The sequence below is a fragment of the Dendropsophus ebraccatus genome, chromosome 3 (assembly GCF_027789765.1).
Source record: "Dendropsophus ebraccatus isolate aDenEbr1 chromosome 3, aDenEbr1.pat, whole genome shotgun sequence".
NCBI lineage: Eukaryota > Metazoa > Chordata > Amphibia > Anura > Hylidae > Dendropsophus > Dendropsophus ebraccatus.
In genome coordinates, this window is record NC_091456.1 from 36,717,501 (window position 1) to 36,735,258 (window position 17,758).

The following is a 17,758-nucleotide window of genomic DNA, read 5'->3' on the forward strand; positions in this document are numbered from 1 at the left end:
CAGGAGATCGTAAGGGGTTCCAGTGGTCCAGCACCTCCGACATCCCCTCAATCGAGATCTTACACTTTATCGACATCCTGTGGATGGGGTTTCAGTTAATTTAAGTCTAGAGATTAGTGCAACTCGAGTTCAATCATTCAGCATTTCAATATCGATGGCTGAAGAAGTTGGATGCAGCCCTAGAGAGTCTGGGAAAACATGGATACGGCTATGGCTGGACTCCTAAGGGCTTGTCCAATTTCTTCAGCTACGGTATTCAAATGCCGAACAATTTGACTTGCGTTGTGGTCATCTCTAAAGCCAGAATACCCCTTTAATGGTAATCCTTATCTATGTACAGGGTAAATATCACCACATACTACAGTCATATGACAGCAGGACAATGGGAGCCACATCAGCCACTGTTTACATGAATGTCTAGGATTTTTAAAGTAAAAAAAAAAGTTGAATCCTAGAAAATCAGTGTAAAAGTGAGAGTGGAAATCCATTTTTCTTTAGTAACAAAGCAACTAGAATTTATTAAAAAAAGAAATTTATTAATATGTTACAAATATAGGCATCTGTAAATAGCTGTGCATCTTCTTCACTGCTGGAGAGAGAACTAATGAATGAGGATTGTTGGAGAGGTGGCCAGCACAGGAACATGTAAAGTGAGGTCTGATTGTCTGGAGTGGGGGGAATGCCCTTCAATATTACAGGGGGAACAGCTGTAGGAAGAGTCCATTCCCCATATAGTGTTATAGAAGCAATAAAACTCACGGAATGGAGCCTTGGTTGCAATTTGTGTTTCACAGTAACAATGCAGAAAATGAAGCTTAAACCTCAAAAAAAAAAAAAAATAAATAAAATAATAATAATAATAATAATAATAATACAATTAAACAACTTATATAAAATAAACTGTGTTAACATGTCCAAGAGATACCATATATTACTGGGGCATGTTAACAGTACTTCATGTGACCATAGAGAAGGACTTCACTGTAGCTGTGTACTGAGCACACCCCTCCCTAGAAGATCATCCTGGTTACTAGCTCTCAGAGCAATGTTTAAATATTAATACTAACACGATTGCATAGTCATACGAGAAGTAGGTGGTGGACACATTTAGTTAACAGTACTGGATCGAGGACGCAGGACTCCCTCTGTAGGCTGGAGCTCCACCATCTTCTTTCCCTGTGCCTGGGCGTGCTCCTTGTACCATTCCTGTTTTATCAGAAGAAAGACAATTATGGCAGAATAGGTTTCCATTATTAACATAAAAAAAAGAACAAAAACTGCAAGAAATGCGTATTACATATGAGCCGGTGCTCAGTGGATATATAGGGGGAGATGTATCAAACATGGTGTAAAGTGAAACTGGCTCAGTTGCCCCTAGCAACCAATCAGATTCCACCTTTCATTTTCCAAAGTCTCTGTGAGGAATGAAAGGTGGAATCTGATACAGACAACGATCAGCTGATGATCCGCTCCTCGGCTGGTCATTGTCTTTATTACACAGTGCGATTATCTCCCAATAAGGAAAAAACAGGCAGATATTGCTCTGTGAAATAAAGACAACAATCGGCCAGGGAGTTGATCATCAGCTGATCACTGTCTTTCAGCGAGTTCAAAAATCATCTGCCGCCAACCTTGCATTGCTCCATGTAATAGGGGGTGTGCAGTCGGTGGCCAATGAAACGGTATATAGAAAATAACAAAGTAATACTTACCTGTCCACGCTCCTCGGTGTCCTCTTGGCTTCTTCTCGCTAACCGCAGCCTCTGCTGAAGCCTATGTGGCAGTCTCTGAAGTGACAGGCCGCACATCCAATCACCGGCCACAGCACTGTCCTGTCTCTGTCCCGCAAATGGCCTGTCACAGGCGGCTGCAGTGAGAAGCCAGGAGGACGAAAGGGAGCATGGACAGGTAAGTATTACTGCTGCATGAACATTGCTAACAATGTCCATGCAGAAAGCACTGTGTCAGACAGGAAAGAATACACCACTTCCTGCAGGACACACAGCAGCTGATCAGTACAGGAGTTGGTTTTTTTTTAATACACTTCCTGAAGGGCTTTCTGACACCAGCTGATTAAAAATTTATATATATACATATATATATCTCCGCATTTTATACAAAATAGTGTAAAAATGAAACAATTGTATTTTCTGTCTGACCTGAATTTCTTCCTCATACATCTTCATGCTAAGGTCACTCTTTGTTTGCGATCTTCTGCCAACAAACAGCACAGTAGCAGCCTAAAACCAAATGTATGAGAAGAATGAAGGTGAGACGAACACATTCAATATAGGAAAAGGAAAAGAAGCTCAAAATGACAAAACAGGTAAGTATTTCACAATGCAATACATAAAGTAAAGTGTTTGGAGGACATAAGCTAGTTGCTCCAGCGTTGATACCCGAATCACAGAATATGAGACTGTCCAGGAACCCATTTATAATGAAGTAGCCTGGCAATAAGAATCCATAGAAAACACACAGGACTACTATACTCAGCACATAAGAATGAATACGTCTGGCAAGGTTCCACTGTGGCATACACTGGCATCCTATTCTCCCTGGCAGCCAACGCATTTCATGGATAGGTGTGAACCTAGCCTTACTCAATGAAAAAATAGCTATCCTTTTATTTGTTTTACTTGACACTTAATGTAAAAGCACTGTTGTCTTCATTGGTAATGTAACTGTTAAATATTGTTAATGACATAAAACTAATAAAAAAAGAGATCTGATGAAAAAAATTAAAATAGCACATATGTGATTTATCCCATTACTCACGTTTTCTTAAAGGTGTATTCTCTACTCAACTCATATAGTTATACTTGTAGGGCTGATCGAGTTAAATATTTTTGCAAATACATTCAAATCACTTGTTTCCTTCTCCTTATACCACTCTTTCCCTCCCATTATTGACAGCTCGTCGTCTAGGTTACCGACCACCATTCTGCTCTATAAACAGTGGTCAGACTGAAATATACAGTATTTAAAGATATAGAGTAGATATATATATATATATATATATATATATACACACATACACATATATACACACATATATACATACACACACACCAGCCAGACCAATGCTTTTAGAGCAGAGCGGTGGTCTGTAACCTTCACAACAATCTGTCAACAATTGGAAGGAAAGAGCAGCATATCAGGAGAAGGAAACAAGCTTGCTAAATGATTGTATTTGCAAAAATATTTAACTTTAAGAGTACTACAAGTATAACTATATGAGTTGAGAGGGGTATACATCTTTAGGCTATGTTCACACACAGTATTTTTGCTTAGTATTTTTGTCCTCATATTGCAACCAAAACCAGGAGTGGACTGAAAACACAGAGAGCCTATGTTCACACACTGTTGAATTTAGTGGATGGCCGCCATTTAATGGCAAATAATTGGCGTTATTTTTAAAGCTTTGGCCGTTGTTATGAAATAACGGTCAGTATTTGTCATAAAATGACGGCCATCCACTAAATTTCCACAGTGTGTAAACATAGCCTTTCTGTGTTTTCAATCCGCTGATGGTATTGGTTGCAATATGAGGACGAAAATACTGTGTGTGAACCCAGCCTTAGGCCATGTTCATACGCTGTTAGAGACCGGCCGTTCCAGGACCTGGCCGGGTCACAGAACGACTGGTCTCAGAAGAGATCATCCCGGCCGGTACTGCAGTCCTGGCCGGATGACCTTTAGCGCCGCTTAGTTCTGATGCGGGCGCATCCATGCACGCACACATCAGAACTCCCCTTAGGGTATGTTCGCATTTCACAGCGGAGAATCCATGTCAATTCTTTGAGCGGAGAGCAGCTGGAGTAGAGGCGCACAAGCCCTCTCGTAGACAGGCTACGGCGATGCAGAATCCCACCAAACTTACTTAGTGTGAACATACCCTTAAAGGGGTTACCCAGGCTGAGTAAAACATGTCCTCTTTCTTCCATAAACAGCACCACTCTTGTCCTCAATTTAGGCGTGGGTTTTGCAGCTCAGTTCCACTAATGGGAATAAAGCTGAATAAATTACAGAGGATATCCAGCAGTATACAATCGATAGCCTATCCTGAGTGCTAAACCCCAGCCTATCATTAGTCTGAATAAGCTGTGACATTTAGGGGGAGATTTATGAACGGGTGTAAATATACACCTGGTGTAAACTGCCCACAGCAACCAATCACAGCTCAGCTTTCAGCTCTGGTAGAATAAAAGAGGAGCCGTCATTGGTTGCTGTGGGCAGTTTACACCAGGTCTATATTTACACCCTTTCTTAAATCTCCCCCTTAAAGTTTACTTCCACTCATGCTTGCATTGCCGTCCTATTAGTATTGGCCATACAGGGTACCGCAGTGTTGTTAGGTGGTGCTTTGTCTGCGGCTCTCTGCTTTGGCTAAAATAGGGTAGACTTGAGAAGAATATTCTCCCCCACTGTGTCTATATACTCTAATAACGTATACATAGAAAGGGTTTTGTATTCAGGAAATAACCATTTAAAGGGAATGTGTAATCAGAAAATGAACTAAATGAACTGCTGACATGTGGACCTCAAATGTCACGACCTGGGTCCCTGCTCAGACCAGAAAGTGGCCGGGGACCAGAGCGGGGGTATGCGGCCACCAGCGCTGGCGCAGGGGAGGTGAGAGCATGCTATTTCTTTTATCCTCCCCCTCCCCAGCATATCAAATGGGTCTGGCCAGAATGCACCTTTGATATTCCCAGCTCAACCTCCTTCTCCCTGTGGAACCTTTACACAGGTCAGAGGTTACAAAGCATGCTCACAAATGGCAATAAAAAAAAGTAATAAAAATAAAATTACAAAATCTGAAAATAGAAATAGATTAGAAAAAAAAGAACAAGTGTAAGTATCTGAATCAAATCAATAAAAACAAATCAAGCAATACATTCCCTTCAAGCCTTTTTCAAGGGGTTGTCTGAGGACAGAATTTCTCTTTATATCTGGCTGCGGGTATGTTACACATAAAGAGAAAAATACAGAAATGAAGCTAGTACAAACGGGTTGCACCTTAAAATAATATCCACAATATCAAAAATGCTTTATTATTACATTATTATTAATAAAGTATTTTTGATATTGTGAACATAATTTTGAGGTGCAGCCCATTTGTACTGGCTTCATTTCTGTGTCATGCTATGTTTTGAGCTTGGAGGCTGGCACTTAATTTGTTCTATCATTGGTGGTGCCCGCAGGGATATGTCATGCATAAACATAAAAAAGAAGTTATACTCCCCTAATCTGATCCCCCTCAGCTGCCTGTCTGATGCCTCCTGGGCCCCATTCATCTCTGCTAACATGATGTCACTGCCAGGACTGCCTGTTCAGCCAATCACTGGCCTGAGAGGGCAGTTAGACTGATGCGTCATAGGAAGAGAGAAGCAGCGGTCACAAAACATCGGCATGGCAGCTGCAGGTGAGTATAGCTTCTTTTTATGTTAAGAGGGGTTATTCAGGATTAGAAAAAACATGGCTATTTTCTTGTAAAAACAGCGCCACATTTGTCGCCAGGTTGTTTGCGGTGTTACAATTCAGCTGTATTCACATCAATGGAACGGAGCTGCAAAACCTACAGTTAAACTGAGGACAAGGAGGATATCTAATTTAACATGTCCACAGCAAAAACATTTCTGTCCTTAAATAATCTCTAAGGGTGTGTTCACAGCAGATTTGATGCAGTGTTCAGTTATTTAGTTACATTGATATGTGCGCCATCAAATCTGCTGTACGTCCTGTATGTGTGAATGCACCCTAAATGCTGCATATTGTAAAGCATCAGACTAAAGAGCACAGTCATGTGACCTACCTGGTTAGACTGTAAATGAGAGAGCAGTTTTCGCACTTGGTTTTTCTCCTCGCCATTTTGTGCATGTCTGAGAATCACGGTCAGCTCTTCTCTTCCTACCTCCATCTCCAAAGTGATCCCTTTCTCGTCTATGGTAATGGACAAAGGTAAAATCCTACCACGCATGTATACTGAAGTCAAGTGTATCCTACTTTCAGAACTGCCAAGGTTCAATATACTTTTACATATCTTCAACACCTTTCACATCAAGATATTTGTATAGGCTGGTTATATTGCCCAACATATATGCCCAATGTATAGCACTGTATAGGTACACATAGGCAATTGGTTACAAGGTTAAAGGGGTATTACAGGAAAAATTTACCTTTTACCCTATACACAGGATAGGAAAAAGTAGGAGATTGCAGGGGGTCCGACCTCTGTACCTCCCACTGATCCCCGTATCGGCCCCCGGCTTCTGTACTATGAATAGAGCCGCAGGTATGGCAAGTAACTCTATTCATTCCTATGAAGCGGCGGAAAGAGCAGAGAACGCCAGAAGAGAGCTGTACTCGTCTCTTTCCATCAGCTCCATAGGAATGAATAAAGCCGCAGGTCACATGCCATACCTGCGGCTCTATTCATAATACAGAAGCCGGAGACCCGATAGGGGGATCAGCATGGGGTACGGAGGTCGGACCCTCTGAGATCTCCTACTATACCCCTATCCTGTGGACATGGGAAAAGTTCATTTTTCCTGGAATACCCCTTTAACTAAAACATATACCGTCTGTGGGTAAAAAAAAAAAAAGAGGGGGGGGGGGGGCTTTTACCTGGCATATTCCAAAGAGAACAAAGTCTAAGCTATACAGTAGTAAACGTTTCCTGGAACAATTACACTATGTATCCACTTAAAACTTTTACTGACAACTTTAGAAATGCTCTGGGGAACAATGGTTGCCTTGGTGTAAGCCTATACTGTGAAATAAATCCACAGTTCACATACTGAAAGCGCAGAATACAAACACTTACAACCTATTATGTGAGGTGTCATTCTATGCTAGGACTGCGTGCCAGCAATCTGATCACTTACCTTCCACATCTTTGTTCTTCCTGCAGTAATTCATTCGGAAAACAAAAGCATCCAAAATGCAGGCAACAATAATGGTTATTACAACCTATGAACATATCAAGGATTCAGCTGTTAACAATGAACAGGACAGATGATATTGAAGTATATATAATCTGATAGCTTCTCCTCACCATGGTGACAATATAAAACACCATGAAGTAAAGTCGTGCCCAGTGTGATGTCTGGGATGTCACTCCTTCCTATAAGAAAAAAAATTAAAATAATTTATATTAAAAAAAAATGAAAAAATATTTTATATATATATATATATATATATATATATATATATATATATATATATATATATATATATATATATATATATATATACACACATATACATATACACACACACATACCCACACAGTGGTACCTTGGTTCAAAAGTAACCTGGATTAAGAGCGTTTTGCAAGAAGTGCTCACAGTTTTTTAAAATTGTGACTTGGTTTAAGAGCATTGCTTTGGTTTAAGAGCTCCCTGTACTGGGTGGGGGAGGGCCATGGCCTGCATAGTGGGGTCTACAGCTCTGTACTCTGACCCAGAAAGTCTCCCTCACCTTCCAAATCATGGCAGATCCCCTTCAGGCTGGGGCTTACATCAGGGGACAGGACTGTGGAGGTAATTGTAACCTGTTGTACTACGGTCCTGAATTATGGGGATCTGCAGCTCCATTCTGTATCTACAAACTGCTGCTGTTTTTCAGGTTTATGCAGTTACTATACATTATACACCACATGCTGATTGCTATACTGTACAGTAACGTATTATATCACATATACATTTTAGGCGTGTATTTATATCACATTTTTTAAGGCGTGGAACCAATTGTCTACATTTACATGATTTTTAATGAGAAAATTTGCTTTGGTTTAAGAGTGGATTTGGATTACAAGCGCGGTCCCGGAACGAATTATGCTCATAATCCACGGCACCACTGTATATAAAATAAAGTATATATTTATATTAGATATATAAAGTATAGACCACACACTTTAAAGCGACTCTGTACCCACAATCTGTCCCCCTCAATACGCTTGTACCATCGGATAGCTACTTTTAATCCAAGATCTGTCCTGGGGTCCGTTCGGCAGGTGATGCAGTTATTGTCCTAAAAAACGACTTTTAAACTTGCAGCCCTGTGTCAAATTGGCATGGCGTAGAGTGTCTGTCCCCTAGGCCTGCACCGCCACCCCCCGTTCCTCCTCCCCGCCCTCTTCATCATTAGGAAGGAACCTAGAAGGATTTCCCTGTCTAATGGTGCGTTAACACAGACAGATTTATCTGACAGATCTTTGAAGCCAAAGCCAGGAACAGACTATAAACAGAGATCAGGTCATAAAGGAAAGAGTGGGATCTATCCTCTTATCAAATCCATTCCTGGCTTTGGCTTCCAAAATCTGTCACATAAATCTCTCTGTGTAAACGCACCCTAAGCAGTGCACATGTTCTGGATCGTTAAGGCACACGAGCAGTGTTCAGACAAGTGATGAATAGGAGAAATCCTGCCTGGGGCATTCCAAATGGTGAAAAGGGCGGGGAGGAGGGGCAGAGAGGCGGTGCAAGGCCTAGGGCACAGATACTCTGGGCCACGCCAATTTGACACAGGGCTGCAAGTTTAAACGTTGTTTTTTAGGACAATAACTGCATCACCTGCCGAACGGACCCCAGGACAGATCTAGGATTAAAAGCAGCTATCTGACAGTACAAGTGGTTTGGGGGGGCAGATTGTGAGTACAGAGTCACTTTAATTTTCAGTTCTCAAACAAATATACGGTAATGTAGACTATGATAAAACACTTACCATAATGATGTACCAGTTGTTCACAACAGTCAGCTCAAATAAAGTCACTGAGAACAAAAGAAACCCCAATAAATGAAGGGCTGAAGAGCCAAAAAATTTGGAAAGAAATTATATTGTTTCCCTTATGTATTACTATATACAAACCACCTGCAGACTATAGATTGATCATGAGGGATAACTGCTTTATCTGGAGCTCTCTCTCCTGATCCCTCCATACTAGAGATGAGCACAACTTGGGCATGCTCGAGTCCGATCATTCAGCATTTGAATACCGGTGGCTGTATCCATGTTTTCCTGGACTCCCTAGGGCTGCATCCAACCAGTATTCAAATGCTGAACGATCGGATTTGAGCATGCCCAAGTTGTGATCATCTCTAGTAGTGATCCCTGGCGGCTGTAACAGTCTATTCCAGGCGGCCTTAGGGCTGTATCCAACTTCTTCAGCTGCCGAGAGTCAAATGCTGGCCAAGCGTTCGGGTTCAGATGACCATGCTTGAGTTGTGCTCATCTGTACTCCATACACAAGAAGGTTCCACTCGGCTGAGTGTTCATGTGTTCTGAATGCAGAGATGAGGGGTAAGTCGCTGCCGGACTTGTAACAACACAAAAGCCTAAACCCCTATAGAAACTATGCTATACTATGGAAATATATTTTAAAAGAAAACCTATTTAAATTTCTCTCGCTCTTACCAAAGCTGATAAGGATATTGTCAAAGTTGTTTAGGTAGTAATAACCATCTTCTATCTGTGTTTTGTTGCCCACAGTGTGGTTCAGCAAGCGGTAAGACTCGGCCACAGTACTAGTACTAAAGAGAAGAATATAACAGGTATATTTCAATAACCATGTATGATATTTCCAACAACAGTCATCCAAAGACCTCGCTCATCACACTCCATAGGGAACCTTTCACATCTGATGGACTGATAGAAGCAGTCATAAATCCCCTATACTACATAAGAATAAAGGCAGAAAGTAAATGTATCGCCTAAATCTGTTATACTGATAACAACCAAATACAGAAACGTTCATTTTTAATATGTCTTTTTTTATTTACTGATCTTATAGAATTTTTTATTTTTATTACATTTTGAGAGCAGTCATCTTTGTCTGGGTTGTTTTTAACAGCATTAAGATATGCTTTACAGCAAGCCCCGTGGACACAGATGCAATGTTATCTACTAGTGTCACCTTTTACTGCAATCTTGTCTGGGGAGATGAGGAGGGTACTGCTGGAAAGTGATCGGTGCAGAACAGGAAGTCACAGCTTAGTTTTCGGTTTAGTGGTCAGAATGAAAACTGCAATATTTTAGAATCATTTTTATATTATAGATAGTAAAATGGAAAATTAGAAAAAACCTTACTAAAAATTTTTAAAGGATACTTTTCACTTTGCAGCCACAGTAGGATAAGTTGAAAAAATCCTGCAGGAGGGCAGTCTGTTTCTGACACGAGCCATGGTCCCTGAAGAGCCATTAACTGCATTGTAAGTGTATTAGTATGCAGTCTTTAGCACTTCTCGGAGTTGCTTACCCCAGCTCATGTCAGAAGCAGACTGCCCACCTGCAGGACTTTTTCGGAGTATCCTGTCTGCAGTTGTGAAGTGAGAGGTATCCTTTAAAGGGGTTATCCAGGTTTAGAAAAGAAAAACAAAACAAAACTACTTTTGTGCAAAACAGTGCCACACCTGGCCTCGAGTTGTGTGTGGTATTACCATTAAGATCCATTCACTTCAATAAAAAGTGACATGCAAAACCGCACCCAACCTGAGAACAGGAGTGGTGCTGTTTCTGGTTTTTCTAAGCCTGAGCTTGAGAAAAAAAAAAAAAAAGTTTAAACAATAGGTAATTTTCTGATGACATGTTCACCCTAACTACAGTATAGTATACTATAAACATTTCAGTATGAACTAGTGGATCCCCTAAAAAAAAAAAAAAAAAGCCATGTTGGTTTATTATGTCTCATGGATAAGTGACTTATTTTATATACTGTATTTCCTTTCATTACTGACTGCAGTAAGGGTTTATGCACATGGCCCAATATATGGCGATGGGCACTTGCTTGCAGTGCATTTACACAACAAAATTAATTGAGAGGTTGAGCCGCACAAACATTCAATGTATTGTTTGTGTGGCCATTTAGATGCATTATTATCTGCTGCACATCTCCAGTTTACACAGAGCTATACATACAATAACGATTTTATACGCTGCACAAAAGATCAAATAACTGATAAGCCGGCGTTTGTTGGCTGATCGATGGCCCCTTCACACGGACTGATTATTAGGTGAATGAACCTTAACACATTCCACTTTAATTTCACTTTACAATGGCACTATTCCCATAGTGGGGTAAGAATACCAAAACTTTATTGTCTCATCACATTAGTATGACACATCTACTTACTTGCAGCAGTTAGGGAAAAGCACCCCGGAGAAAAATTCCATCCCCACAATGGAAAAGGAATAGTAGAAAATAAGCAAGGTAAGTCCCAGGCTGCGGAGAGGAGAAGGCTATTTATTAATTTATAAGACACAGAGGACCAAGGCAGGAACATAGAGGATGTTCGATTACCTGGCCATCCTTGGCAGTAACTCCAGCATGGTGTCTAGCACAGTCCTGTAGCGCTTCTTTAATTTAAACAGCCTGTAGAATATCAGAACACACACACACACATATTATATATATATATATATATTCAGACATCTTTTAATACACGTGTATACACATGTTACATACAGCCAATACTGAGGTATATGATAGTATTTTCTACACAGCCTGCTCAATTTCTACATTAATGATGCTATGGGTTAATGATGGCAATGTGTCAGACTACAATACACGTTTCTACACTACACACTGACCTGAGCAGCTGAAGAGGTCTCAGGACTACAATGAAGTAGAAAGGCTTCATGTCAAAGGCCAAAGCTAAAAGTCCCAGCAGGGCCAGCATTGTCACAGAGAAGTCAAACCTAAGACACAAAGCAAACAGAATAAAGGCACAGTCCACCGAATAAATATATGAGAAAAAGAAAAGAGAAATATAAGAGAAATAGAAATATTGGGGAGATTTATCAAACATGGTGTAAAGTGAGACTGGCTCAGTTGCCCCTAGCAACCAATCAGATTCCATTTTTCATTCCTCACAGACTCTTTGGAAAATGAAAGGTGGAATCTGATTGGTTGCTAGGGGCAACTGAGACAGTTTCACTTTACACCATGTTTGATAAATCTCACCCACTATATATATTTTGGCTCTGCACCAAAATATACATAGATTTTATCTACTAAAAAGGAATTAAGCTTCCTGCAAAAATGACTACTCTTAAAAGGGATTTTCGGGCCAAAATAGACCAATGAGCTGTCCACAGGGACAACTTTTCAGTCCATTTTGTCTGGAAAACACCTTCAAAATGTTACTGTCATTTGAAAAAATGTTGTTATGTAATAGAGACAAAAAAAGTTTGGATCAGCACCCAGATCTTCACTGATGGAGAGATGCGTTCAACCAAGAACTTCTCTCGCCATCCCTTTTCTCGCTGTAGTAGACGGGCTCAATAGGGAGCGGGGAGAAACAGCACTTAGCTGAACACTGCTCCTCGTCTATTTTAACAATTGCATGGGTCTTTGCAGCAAAACCCTAACCCATCATACCCCTAGGGTCCTATCACACCAAACGATTATCGGCCGTACGACTGGCCATTCCAGCTGATAATCGCTTAGTGCAATAGAACATGTTTTAATACAACGATAGGCTGTTATCTAGAAACATGTTCTACTAAAATGACAACAATAGTGACAGTCTGCTGGCTACCGCCTTATGTAACAGGAGCGTTGGCAGCAGACCGCCGCCGTCTTCTATGGGACAGCCCCTTCCGCAACTTGTGTCAGACAGCACATCTGTGTGAATTAAAGAGGCAGTGTCAGGGAAAAAAAAGCAAAACAGACCTAAAAAGTAGCCAGTCCAATAGCACCAAGGAACTCGGTCCAATGTAGCCACAGTAGAGTGTGGATGCACGCTGGGAAGCCTGCAATTCGGGCCAGTGAACCTACTGATATGTGTCAGCCGCTATTTACCTTCGGATTCCAGTGCTGTAAGTCCTATTCCCGTGCGGTCCGGTATATTGCCGTTTTCGGCTAATTGCTAATAAGCGGTCCCGGAGCATTTGGGGCGTTCCCCGTGCTCCTGGAGCCCCCGCTCGGCTGCCCTAGCCTGCCTCCTCTCGGCCCGCCCCACTGTGCATATTCATATATGCATAGCTAGGCCGCTTGTAACGGCGCATGTGCAGGGAGCAGCCCGTTACAAGCGGCTGAGCTACGCACATATGAATCCTAGATCTGTCCTGGGGTCCGTTCGGCAGGTGATGCAGTTATCGTTCTAAAAAACAACTTTTAAACTTGCAGCCCTGTGTCAAACTGGCGTGGCCTAGAGTATCTGTGCCCTACGATTGCACCACCCCTCCGTCCCTCCTCCCCACCCTCTTCACTAGGAATGCCCCAAGCAGGATTTTTCCTTTTCATCACCTGTGTAAACACTGCACAGGGGTCTTAAAGATCCAGCACATGTGCAGTGTTCAGACAGTTGATGAATAGGAGAAATTGTTCTAGGGGCATTCCTAAAGATGAAGAGGGTGGGGAGGAGGGACAGAGGGGTGTCCCAATCCTAGGACATGGGTACTCCCGGCAACGCAAATTTGACACAGGGCTGCAAGTTTAAAAGTACAGAGTACTGCATAGCAGCATGGTCGACTCCCCACTCATTCCTCCTATTGGTCAGGGTCTGAATACTCAGACCGATAAAAGGGTCAGGGTCTAAAAACTCAGACCGATAAAAACGTTTAATATGTCATTGAGACATGTCAAAAGTTTTGAACGGTTTGGGTCTGAGCGCTCAGACCTGTACCAATCAGAAGATAGAGCCGGGAGAGAACTACAGCTGCAGCGCATTCACTCTCCGTTCTGAATTTTTTTTAAAAATAGTCGGACTTCAGAGCGGAGAGTAGGTGCGCTGTAGTGCGGTCCTCTCCCGGCTCCATCTTCCGATCGGTACACGTCTAAACGCTCAGACCTGAGGCAATCAAAACTTTTGACATGTGAAAAGTTTTTTTTTTTTTTTTTTTATATAGGACAGGTACACCATAAATCTGACATGATTAAAGTTTTGTTTTGTGACTTTAAAGTGGAAAGTCTAGTAGCATCCACTCACAGATTCCAGCCTGATGTAAAGTATTCCAGTGGGCCCAGGCCGGTCACCTTCAAAAGAACTTCAGCCCCATATACTAGAAAAGTACAAAAATATATATATGTTAGGGTTGGTTGTCAAGATAGCAAGAGGACATTGAAAGTCAAAGTATATAATATTCCAGTTTTGCCATAAAGATATGTTACATGGTAAATAAAATCATTTCTTAAAATAAAAGTATTAATTTTACAAGACTCAAAGCAGGCAAGTGCCCAGGATGTGTTATGCCCCAGCACTCAACCCCTGGCTATGCATCTGATTTTTCCTAATCGTCTGTAACTTTATGCTCTCTAGTTAGAAGTGTGGATTTATAGGTAATAAGAACTTACTTGTGAGAAAAACAATGTAGCTCCAGGGGACACCTTGAGGGAAGAAGCTGCCACCTAAAAAGACAAAAAAGTCAATTAAAGGTAATATTTGGAAGAAAGATATTTGTCATTAAATTAAAGGGAAACTCCAGCAAAAAATAATATATAATAATAATAATAATAATAATAATAATAATAATAATAATAATAATAATATTTATTTTAAATAAACTGATGCCAGAAAGTGCCAAAGATTTGTTAATTGTATAAAAAAATGTCCAGTCTTCCAGTACTTATCAGCTGCTGTATGTCCTGCAGGAAGTGGTGAATTCTTTCCAATCTGGAGAGCAGGAGAGGTGTTCTACAGGGATTTGCTACTGCTCTGGACAATCCTGTCTCAGACAGAGGTGGCAGCAGAGAGCATTGTGTCAGACTGAGAAAAATACACCACTTCCTGCAGGACATACAGCAGCTCATAAGTACTGGAAGACTGGAGATTTTTTAATAGAAGTGAATTACAAATCTCTAGCACTTTCTTACAACAGTTGATTTGTCATATATTAAAAGGGGTATTCCCCCCCCAAATCTTTTTTACACCATGTAATAGCCCACCCATAGCTTTACATATTTGTCAAAGCAAGTCATTGTTTGTTTTCAGTGGTTTTGGTGCTTTTTCTGCTTTCTCACTCCCTGTGAATGCAAAAAAGGAGCTAAACACAGTCTACTCAGACACCACTCCTTTCTCCTGGCCCTCTTCAATGCATCGGATTAGCGATTATAACCCTTTGCATTGAGGAGACGGAGGACGCCTGACCAATCACTGTGCCTAATACAGTGTTCACCTCATCCTCCGCAGCGTCCCCCGACTGCCCTCTCCACCCAGCCCTCATCCCCCACCGCCCGCATCGTCCCCTGCCTTCCCTCTCCCCCCGGACCTCATCCTCCGCAGTGTCTCCCGACTGCCCTCTCCACCCAGCCCTCATCCCCCACCGCCCGCATCGTCCCCTGCCTTCCCTCTCCCCCCGGACCTCATCCTCCGCAGTGTCTCCCGACTGCCCTCTCCCCCAAAACATCATACCCTGCCGCCTGCAGCATCCTCTGACTGCCCTTTCCCCCCGAACACCATCCCCTGCCACCCGCAGCATCCCTTGACTGTCCCCACCCCTGACATCAGTACTTCATCTCTGCTACATCACTGACTCAACTCTGCTACTTCACTATGTCCCTTCTACTACCTCAACTTTGCTGTATCATGTGGGTATCAGCTCTGCTACATGACGGAACAATAAGGCAGAAGCATTGTATGATGGGAAATGTGGTTTTCCATCATGGACATAGACCATCTTTTAAAAAAACTTGAAACTCAGGAACGGTGGCAGCTAGAAAGATGGGAGACTTGGTGATAGGACCCTTAGGGTCCTATTACACAGAGCGATTTTTAACGATTAACGACAGCAAACAAGATTGTTTATAGTTACTCTGAAATTGTTCACCATATTACACAGAACGATGGTCGTTCGTTACAATCGTTACTATGATCGTTTACTCCATCTGATCCCAGCAAAACAATAAACATGTGCAATTACACTGAACGATTAGTAACAAAAAAATGCGGAACTTGTGCGAACGAATGTGGAACTACGACGAATGATTAACAATAATTTTAGAACCAGATCTAAATCAACGATCAACGAAATACGAACAATTTTTCGATCGTTTCCTGCAATTACACAGAATGATTATCGTTTAAATTCGAACGATGTAACGATTTTTCACACGATAATCGTCCCGTGTAGTAGGGCCCTAAGACCAGCTAGATTTGAGATTTTCTTAGCTCTTAGAGGGGAATACTCCGTTAAAATATTACTGCTGTAATACTCTAATTTTAATATATTTTTTTAAAATATCCTATGCATATTGCATTAAAATATCTGTTGGCAAAATGACTTGGAGAAAAGAATAACATTCCCTTTATTATCGCTTTTCATGATTTTAAGAAATCTGTAACATATAGGACCATTTTTCATGTCTTCTGGAGTGAATAGGCCCACGTTATAAACACACATACACTTGCCTGTAACTACATGTACCAGCAACTAATAAAATCTGGTATAAATGCTTGAAGTCTATAGTAATAGCAGTTATCAAGGTGAAGGGCAATGCTGCCGTCCTGTGAGTATGAGGGCATCTGGCACTGAAGTACTGGCAGTCTAGTAGCGGAGTGCTGACAGATGGGCACTTGGAGTACTTTGGCTTTCTCACTATTCACACAGCTGTTGATTTTGCCTGACAACCCTATGACTTAATCCATCACAATAAAAAAACTTCTGACATGTCACAGCGACTTCTGATTCGCCGCGAATCGTGCATTTAATTTGCCTCATTGCAATTTGGGAATTCAACAAATTCGCTTTGCAAATTCGCTAAACATGGCAGCCGCAATAGCAAACGAGTTGCGTAAATTACGCAGTTGAGAGCATTGCGCAGTTGAGAACATTGCGCAGTTGAGAACATTGCGCAGTTGAGAACATCATAAGATAAATGTTCGCATGTTCGAAAATGATTGTTATAACCATTCCAATCGTCGAACAAATTGTTCGTATCGGCGAACATAGACAATTAGGGAAATGTTCATATGAACACACCAACATTTCATTTTTAATGAAATTTGTTTGTTTGCGAATATTATGCGATTCGCCAATATTCGCAAATTCATGCGCATACACGTGAACTTCGCAGAACAAATTTCCGAGTGATTCGCTCATCTCTAGTCCTTAAATAACTGCATAAAATGTGGCCTCACCTTTCACCATGAAGGTCTCAATTAAAATCCAAAAACCATTAATAGCGACTACAGCATCTGGGGAAAGAACAGAGTGCAGAACGATGATGAGACGGACATAGTAGTCCTTCAATTCAACATGAAAATTATAACTGGAATAAACCATCTTAAAGGGAACCAATCAGGCTGATATGGTTCCCTGAACCGCTGTATAAAGCTCCTGCAGCAGCCGCGGCACGTACCGGCCGAGGCTGCAGCAGGAGCTGTATACACGAAAAATAGCAGTTTAATCACCCGGGCGTGTGACAGGCAGAGGTGGGGGGGTAGTCATCTGGGCGGCTCCCCGCCCATGTCTAGTCACTGCGCTATGCCTGGCAGCACACTCGGAGGGATGATTGATAGGCAGAGAGGCCAGTAAGGGACCTCTCTGCCTGTCATTCATCCCCTCGGAGCGTGCTGACAGGCAGAGAGCTGTGACTAGATACAGACAGGGAGCTGCCCAGATGACTACCTCCCCACCTCTATCTGGCACGCGCCTGCGGTACATGCCACGGCTGCTGCAGGAGCTCTATACAGCGGTTCAGGGAACCATATCAGCCCAATTGGGTTAATTGTTTCCCTTTAAAACAGAAAAAAAGAAATAAATCCCACTTTACTCTTTCAAAAGCTGAGTTCATACTACGGTTTTTTTCATCCAT

At 41.7% G+C, this 17,758-nt stretch overlaps 1 protein-coding gene across 3 annotated transcripts in view; it reads right to left on the bottom strand.

Moving 5' to 3' along the window:
* Nucleotides 1–548: 548 nt before the first annotated feature.
* Nucleotides 549–17,758, bottom strand: part of TPCN1 (two pore segment channel 1) — a 46,580-nt gene continuing 29,370 nt past the window's right edge. For 2 of the 3 annotated variants that reach the window (XM_069961421.1, XM_069961424.1), the window contains exons 16-28: nucleotides 17,082–17,138; nucleotides 14,300–14,353; nucleotides 13,935–14,007; nucleotides 11,593–11,700; nucleotides 11,303–11,374; nucleotides 11,135–11,224; nucleotides 9,421–9,536; nucleotides 8,731–8,777; nucleotides 7,061–7,129; nucleotides 6,891–6,975; nucleotides 5,819–5,946; nucleotides 2,160–2,240; nucleotides 549–1,206 (exon numbers count right to left, since the gene is read on the bottom strand). In XM_069961421.1, coding sequence (XP_069817522.1) covers nucleotides 1,108–1,206; nucleotides 2,160–2,240; nucleotides 5,819–5,946; nucleotides 6,891–6,975; nucleotides 7,061–7,129; nucleotides 8,731–8,777; nucleotides 9,421–9,536; nucleotides 11,135–11,224; nucleotides 11,303–11,374; nucleotides 11,593–11,700; nucleotides 13,935–14,007; nucleotides 14,300–14,353; nucleotides 17,082–17,138 — 1,079 coding nt within the window. In that variant the 3' untranslated portion in view covers nucleotides 549–1,107. Of the gene's footprint in view, nucleotides 1,207–2,159; nucleotides 2,241–5,818; nucleotides 5,947–6,890; nucleotides 6,976–7,060; nucleotides 7,130–8,730; nucleotides 8,778–9,102; nucleotides 9,288–9,420; nucleotides 9,537–11,134; nucleotides 11,225–11,302; nucleotides 11,375–11,592; nucleotides 11,701–13,934; nucleotides 14,008–14,299; nucleotides 14,354–17,081; nucleotides 17,139–17,758 lie in introns of those variants that run through there. The other variant, XM_069961425.1, reaches the window with a different exon arrangement.